The sequence below is a fragment of the Myotis lucifugus genome, unplaced genomic scaffold (genome assembly GCF_000147115.1).
Source record: "Myotis lucifugus unplaced genomic scaffold, Myoluc2.0 scaffold_50, whole genome shotgun sequence".
NCBI lineage: Eukaryota > Metazoa > Chordata > Mammalia > Chiroptera > Vespertilionidae > Myotis > Myotis lucifugus.
In genome coordinates this window covers 6,215,118-6,223,510 of record NW_005871098.1, presented here as the reverse complement: position 1 = coordinate 6,223,510, position 8,393 = coordinate 6,215,118, and the positions used below count along the sequence as shown (strand labels likewise).

The 8,393-nt window shown below is 47.1% G+C and overlaps 1 protein-coding gene across 1 annotated transcript in view; it reads left to right on the top strand.

Moving 5' to 3' along the window:
* The window catches only part of ANKUB1 (ankyrin repeat and ubiquitin domain containing 1), a 97,748-nt gene extending 94,055 nt beyond the window's left edge, over positions 1-3,693 (top strand). Inside the window, exon 6 of the mRNA XM_014455796.2 lies at positions 3,564-3,693. Coding sequence (XP_014311282.2) covers positions 3,564-3,693 — 130 coding nt within the window. The remainder of the gene's footprint in view (positions 1-3,563) is intronic.
* The last annotated feature ends 4,700 nt before the right edge of the window (positions 3,694-8,393 follow it).

Sequence of the window (8,393 nt, the reverse complement as noted above, 5' to 3'; positions counted from 1 at the left end):
CGATCAGGCCAGCAGGGGAGCAGTTAGGCATCAATCAAGCTGGCAGGGGAGGGCCTTTGGGGGTGACCACGCTGGCAGGGGAGGGCAATTGGGGGCGATCAGGCCAGCAGGCGTCAATCAAGCTGGCAGGGGAGTGGTTAGGGGGTGATCAGGCTGGCAGGCAGGCGAGCGGTTGGGAGCCAGCAGTCCCAGATTGTGAGAGGGATGTCCAACTGCTGGTTGTTGGACATCCCCCGAGGGGTCCCAGATTAGTGAGGATGCAGGCTGGGCTGAGGGACAACCCCCACTTAGTGCACGAATTTCATGCACCAGACCTCTAATATATATCCTATCTAATAAAAGACAAACATGGTAATTGACCGTACCTTCGCTATGCCTCCCATTGGCTAATCAGCGAGATATGCAAATTAACCGCCAACAAAGATGGCAGTTAATTTGCATACGTAGGCACGAAGCGGCAGAGCAAAGACTGAAGGCGGCTCCAGCCGGAGCAGCGAAGGCTTGAAGGCGGCTCTGGCTGGAGTGAAGGCCTGGGTCGCGGGTGCTGGAGGAAAACCAGTGCCTGCAGCCAGGGGAAGGAAAGGCCTATTGCACGAATCTTTTCATGCAACAGGCCTCTAAAATATATATATATATATATATATTCAGGCAAACTTGGATCTAATTCAAATGTTCGAAAATAATAAGTTACTTTCATGTAAGGTTATTCCTGATAGATTGAATGAAAGCCCTTTAATTTTACAGGACTTTGCCAGATAAAACTGGTGGTGGTATGGAAAAGGAGTCAAGTAGAGGTGGAAACATGGTCAAAGGTACTGTTCTGTAAAGAAGAAAAAAAAACATTATTTTTCAAGAAAGTACGTGTATTTATACAAGGCATTTTAAAGCATAGGGAGAAAATGGCATGAGATGAAACTGGCAAGGTAGATTATACCTACATTGAGAAGCATCTTGTGTGCCCAAGTGGAGAGTTTACTTTTTATTCCTTTTCCATGGGGTAGGAAGTAAGTAGGAGCTCACAGAAGTTCTTTTTTATCAGGCAAGTCACATAAGCAGTTTTGTTTAATTTTTTAAGATAAATCTAGTGAAGATACATGGAAGACTTGCTAGAAAGAAGTAATATTGTGGGTATAAAAAGACTACAATAAAGTTAGGAGACTTTGCAATAAGAGAAGCAAGAGGCAACAAAGATCTGGACTAAAACCGAAGTAGTTAGTAAGAAGAAAGGCAAAATGTGGCATATTTCTAATGAATAATCTACAAAATTTGTCACTAACTGGGTGTAGGAATGGACAGATAAGGAGGAATTGAGTTTTATTTATAGCTTTGGAGATGGTGGGGATAGCAAAATCACTGTGTCAGCAAGAATACTGAAGGGGAACAGATTTAGGAAGAAGATATAAGACATATAAATTGGAAGCATTTGTGAGATGTCCAATTACCAAATGCTATTGTTTACTAACTAGAGGCCTGGTGCATGAAATTCATACATGAGGGGGGGAGGCTGTCCCTCAGCCCAGCCTGCACCCTCTCCAATCTGGGACCCCTTGGGGGATGTCCGACTGTCAGTTTAGCGGGCCTAAACAGGCAGTCAGACATCCCTCTCACAATCCAGGACTGCTGGCTCCTAACTGCCTGTCTGCCTGCCTAATCGCCCCCTAACTGCTCCCGGACAGCCTGATCACCCCCAACTGCCCTCCTCTGCTGGCCTAATCGCCCCCAACTGCCCTCCCCTGCCGGCCTGATCACCCCCAACTGCCCTCCCCTGCTTGCCTGATCACCCTCAACTGCCCTCCCTGCCAGCCTAATCGCTCCTAACTGCCCTCCCCTGCCGGCCTGATCACCCCCAACTGCCTTCCCCTGCTGGCCTGATCACCCCCAACTGCCCTCCCTGCCAGCCTAATCGCCCCTAACTGCCCTCACCTGCCGGCCTGATCACCCCCAACTGCCCTTCCCTGCTGGCCTGATCACCCCCAACTGCCCTCCCCTGCTGGCCTAATCAGCCACAACTGGCCCTCCCCTGCTGGCCTGGTCTCCCATAACTGCCCTCCCTGCTGGCCTGATCTCACCCCCAACTGCCCTCCCCTGCTGGCCTGTTCACCCACAACTGCCCTCCCCTGCTGGCCTGGTTGCCCACAACTGCTCTCCCCTGCCGGCCATCTTGTGGTGACCATCTTTTAGTGGCCATCTTGTGGTGGCCTCTTGTGACAAAGTGGGGGCGGCCATCATGTGACGAGGTCACCTGACACCACCTAGGCTTTTATTAGATAGGATTGGAGATATGTACTTTTAAGAAAGCCCAAGATTTAGAAGTCATAGATATGGGCAATTAGTAAATGAGGCCTCCCATGATAAGGGTGCAAAAAGAAAGAGAAGAAGACAAAAGATAGAATCTTGGAGGACCCCAATGTTCAAGGGAATATAAAACCCTTCTGTAGTAAATCTTATTTGCATCCTACAAACTAGGAGCAATCACTTTCAAATTTATAAGAAAAGGCACAGTAACTTTGGTATCCTCATAGCTATTATAAAATATTAACTTTCATTGCATTTCAATTAAACTCTATCAGAATATTTACTATCTTATCAATGCAAACTGTGTGCTTGTGGTGGGTGAGAAGAAGCAGAATGGAGAATAAGTTAGGGAATATGTTATGTATAGGGATGCCTAGGAGGAACAGATAGAAAAAGTTTCAACTTTTTGAGTGGCTTTCTATATGACATTGAGTTGCTTTCTGTTTCTAGTTGTGGGTTCTAAGTTTATGGTACGTATTGCCTTGAGAAATACCATTCCTGTGGCTTCAGAACAAACTGGTTTTAGAAAGATTCCTTTTTCCTGTTTTACATCTTAACTCATGTGATAAGATAAACTAGCCACAGCTACAAAAATCAACCTAAAAATTTCCATCATTTCTGCTATAAATGGGACAAGATTGGATTTCCTTATAAATTATGTCCAAGATGGCGCTGGAGTGGGTGGATATTACACTAACCTCCCCATGGGACCAAACTGGAATTACAACTAAAATGTAGAGGAATCAACCTGAAACCCCAACTGAAGACTAGATGGAGAAAAGTTTTATAACCAAAGATTTACAGAAGAAGCCACATCAAGACTGGCAGGATGACGGGGCATGAAAAGGGCTGGCCCTGTTCCCATGGGCAGGCGATGGCTGAGATTTCAGAGGGATATCTTAGCTGCAAAGGTTCCCCTGATAAGCACTGGGATCTCAACCCCAAGCCAGGCTGGGTGAAAAGGCGAAGAGATTAAGCAAAGAAAAAAAAAAACTCACAGACACAGACAACAGTATGGTGATTACCAGAGGGAAAAAGGGGTTGGGGGAGGTAAAAGAGGGTAAAGGTAGGGGAGGATAAATGGTGATGGAAGGAGACTTGACCTGGGGTGGTGAACACATAATACAATATACAGATGATGTATTATAGAATTGTATACATGAAACCTATATAATTTTATTAACCAATATCACCCCAACAAATTCAATTAAAAATAAAAGCTTGAACTTCATCAGTGAAATAAATAAATAAATCTTGTTTTCTTACAGTGCTTTTAAAGAGAAACGATGGCTTCAGCAGTTAGAAATAGCAAAAGTCTTAGCCAAAAAGAGCATTTCTAACTTGACTACCCAAGGAGGACTGACAGCATGTGAAAATCCTCTGGAAACTGCACTTTGAAAAGTCATGACAACCCCAGTTTGGGTGAAGAATTGATCAAATAGGACCTCCAGTTCTAATGTTAAAATTTCTAATAACAATTCTAATGCTATAATTTCTAATCACAGTTCTAATGCTACATAACTGTCAACAAGATATTTCATGTTAGCACCATATTTTCTTGGACTTACCACCATATTTTCTTGGACTTATCAAACTTAGGGCATTTATTTTTGCATAAAGAGTCTGAGGAAGAATTCATAAGAAATTGAGAATAGTAGTTGCCTCTGGGGAGGAAACTGGGAGGATTAGAAACAAGGACAGAAATAAGAATTTTTACTATTTCTTCCTCCACCCCCAAGATTTGTTTGAATGTTTTTGTTTTTTAAACCATATGAATGCAGTATATAGTGAAAAAATAAAATTTAAGAAATTCTACATAGGGACAGTTCCTAGGAGAGTTAAAAATACAATCTAAATCTAGTACTGGCCTCAGACATCTTTTGAACATCTGCTAAAATATTACTTTCTATTAATTGTCTTAACTGAGGTAAAGTTTACAACCAGTGAGTCACACAGATCTTACATGTAAGACTCAATGACTTTGACAAATATACACATCTATGTAACCAGTATTCCAAACAAGAGGTAGAATAATCCCATTACCCCAAAGTTTCTTTAAGCTTCTTTCCAAATCTATCCCAACCCCCAACAGGCAACCACTATTCTGATTTCTATCTTCATAGCTAAACTTTCCCAATCAAATGAATCATATAGGTTCTCAGGGAGGGAAAAATGGTGGCGGTATAGACGGACGTGTCCCGTGCCTTGTCCCGGAGCAGATAGGGTGAGCAGCTGAAACGAGTAACATCCAGCCCGAATTGGCAGAGGAGATTCAGCTGGAAGACAGTTTGCAGCCGGGAAAGACAGAGGACTCCTGGCAAAAGGTAAAGTCAAGGCTCTGGGAAGGATAATCGGCCAGAACTCTGAGCCCTGAGGATCAGAAGGAACCCACATGGCACCAGCTTGGGCCGCGTCCCTTGGGACGGGCGCAGTGGAAAGAAGATACGCAGAACTGCTGGTCAGCAGGGGATTCTAGATCTGGGTCCACAGTCAGTAGAGGCTGAAGAGTGCCAGCAGGAGAGGAGTGCGTAGAGATGCAGCCTCTCCGGCCTCTGTGGCTTGTGCCTTTCTTCATAGATCCTAGTTCATAGGACCTTTCGGATACAGACACTTACCCATGGCTGAAGTGTGGGAGAAGGTGCGGAATTGTGGAATCTGGGGAGAGAGGGGAATCCAGGAGAAGTGGCAGTGAGTTTGGTGCTGAGTCATGCCTGAGCCTGGGACCTGGGCAGCCATTTTGTCCTGAAGAGATAGCCCCTCCCTCCAGTATCCAGGCAACTAATACAGCCACACCCAGATTCCACCCTGAATGGTAACAGGATTAAAAAACAAACAAAAAAAACTCCTAAGTAGTCCCTGAGAACACAAAGGGGCTGGACTAAATAGAGACTTTCAGTCCCAGCAATCAGAACCTGAGAAACTCTACAGTACAGAAGACTGGGATCTTAAGCCAGCCAAAGGAACACTTCACTTTTTCATTTTTATTTTATTTTATTTTTTATTTTTTTATTACTTTGTTATCTCTCTCTTTTTTCTTTTTTCTCTTTTTTCTTTGTTTTCCTGTTTTTGTTTGTTGCTTTATTTTCTATTTCTTTTCACATTATTTTTCCATCACTCTATTTTATTTTATTTGTATTTGCTATTTTTATACCATTTTTGAAATCAAATTTTTTGTAAATTAATTATTATTATTTTTTCTCATTCTCTTTCCTCTTATCCTCCCATCCCCTTTCTACTTCCTCTATACTGAACTGAGATCCTCCCCATATTCATCCAATTCTTAACCTTAACTTCTATATATAAGCTTAGCATCTACAGATTCTGCCCCCACCCACTTTGCTGGGGGGTTGGTGTTTGTATTTTTTATTTTATTTTTTTATCATTTTATTATTTTTGTTTGTTTGCTTTGTTTGATTATTTATCTATTGGTTCTGTGGTATTTCCCCCCATGTATATATAATCTCCTTTTTCTTCCTTTTTCTTTTCTCTCATCTTTTTCGCTCTCTTCGATATCATTTATTCTCTCTTTTCTCACCCCTAATTCTCTTTTCTCAGGTGGTCACTTATAGTGGGGTTATTATTGTCGTGAGTATATTCGTGCTTTGGTCCCTTTGTGTTGTGTCTTATCGAGGTGAATTTTATCCTGTCTGGCCAGGTGCTAGAGAGTGAGCCTCATAACCAGACACCTGGAGAGGAAACTCCATCCACAAACGGGTCAATAACACCCCAGACCCAACTACAGAGGCAGGAAGAAGGTGGCAGTGAGGGAGAGAGCGTGAGTCAATGAGGGACCAAAAGAGGAGTGTATGGTCATGTGGGATGTGAGTGTGTGAGTGTGGCAGAGATAGATCCCACAGGACCTTCGGGGTCAGGCTAAACTGGCTTGCCTAACGAGGCAGTCTCTGCTACCATTGTAAGCAGTTCCAGGAGGCCGGCTGATCCTCACACTTGGAGTGCGGGTGAATTTCCCGCCAAAATATAAGATGGCTCTGTCTTTTGGTTTTGTTCCATCCACCAAAAGGGTGGATTACAAACAAATATTTGGTAATACGCAGTTACAATCGGCCCGAGTTTACACGTTTCCCGCACTCCACCGCAAATCTATATGAACCGAGTTAAAGACGGCTCCCGCGGAGTACGTGCAATTCACGTGAGCCGACTTAACTCGTTTCCCGCACTCCAAGTGCTCAGAGGCCTAGCGTTTTTAAGGGGAGAGCTGCTGTAACTGGGAGCCAGGCCTTACCCCCACCCAGGGTGCCCTCAGATATCACCTGGGACTCTACAAACACCCCTGCCAGGGACCTGCTACCTCGGCTGTGGTCCCATGGTCAACGAGTCTCCAGCCACCCTGGGCGCAGGCTCCTGTGAGTTCTGAAGATTGCTTCCCTCTGACTGGCCCAACGCCTGAGCCCGGGGCACTGCAACCACGCAAGCAGCAGACATGTGAGCAGCCCACTCCTGTCCAAGGAGCAGCAGCCCCACGAGAAGCCTGCCCCAGGCCTAAGAGCAGAAGCCTCACGTGGCCTGCCCCTGTCCAAGGAGCAGCAGCGGTCAGCTGTGTGAGCAGCCCGCTCCCTCGTCTGAGGAACAACCACCATGTGAGCAGCCTGCCCTGTCTGAGGAGCAGCAGCCCCACGAGCAGCCTGCCCACGATTGAGAAGTAGCAGCCCCACACAGCCCGCCCCCATCTGAGGAGCAGCAGCTGCGCAGCCCACACCCTCCTCCTGTCTGAGGAGCAATAGGTGTGTGAGAAACCTGCCCCCATCCAAGGAGCAGCAGCTACATGAGCAGCCTGCCCCCATACAAGGAGCAGCAGCAGTGTGAGCAGCCCATGCCCATACAAGGAACAGAATCACTGCAAGCAGCCCGCTCCCATTCAAGGAGCAGTAGCCACATGAGCAGACCACCCACGTCCAAGGAGCGGCAGCCCTGTTCAGTCCACCCGGGTCCAAGGAGCAGCAGACACCCGAACCCTGCACCTGTCCGAAGAGCAGTAGCTGGGTGAGTGGCCTGCCCCCATCCGAGGAGCAGCAGACATACGTGCAGCTCGCTCCCACCCTTACAGAAGCAGCCATGCAAGCAGCCCACCCGTCCGAGGAGCAGCAGCCACGCGAGCAGACAGCCCCTGTATGAGGAGCAGCAGCTGCACGTGCAGCTCACTCTGGCCCAAGGAGCAGCAGCCACACAAGCAGACAGACCGACCACATCTGAGGAGCGGCAGCCCTGCACTGCCCACACTGGTCCAAGGAGCAGCAGCCACACGCAGTCTGCACCTGTCCAACGAGCAGCAGCTGGATGAGCATCCCGCCCCCATCTGAGGAGCAGCAGTCGCACATGCAGCTCACTCCCGCCTGAGGAGCAGCAGCCACACAAGCAGACCGTCCCCCATCTGAGGAGCAGCAGCTGCTCGAGCAGCTCACACCCGTACGAGGAGCAGTAGCCCTGTAAGCAACCTGCCCCTGTCCAAAGAGCAGCAGCCTCACAAGCAGCCCGCCCCATCTGAGGAACAGCAGCAGCATGCAGCCAGCCCTAATCAAAGGAGCAGCAGCCAAGTGAGCAGTCCATGCCCATCCGAAGAGCAGAAGCCACGTAAACAGCCCACTCCTGTCCAAGGAGCAGCAGCCATGCTCAGCCCGCCCGCACCTGAAGAGCAGCAGCCTTGTGATCAGCCCACCCCTGTCCAAGGAATAGCAGCTGTGCGAGCAGCCTCACCTACCAGCCAGAGGAGACACCACTGCTACGAACAGCACCTACCAGAGGAGCCACTGCCAACTGAGGAGCAGCCACTACCATGACCACTTGAGGAGCAACTGCAACCCGAGGAACCACTGCCACCCAAGGAGAAGCTCCTGCACGACTCGACATCCAGATCCGTCGGTGAGACCAAAAATGGGTAGACAAAGAAACCCCCAAAGGAAAGAAAAGGACTCATCAGAAAAGCAGCTAAGTGAAACAGAGGCATGCAATATGTCAGAAAAAGAATTCAGAATAAGGGCCCTAGAGTGCATAAACCGGATGGAGGAAAAAATCAACTTATGTAAGAATCAAGAAGGAATGGATGAAAAAATCAATAACTTATGTAAGAATCAAAAAAAAAT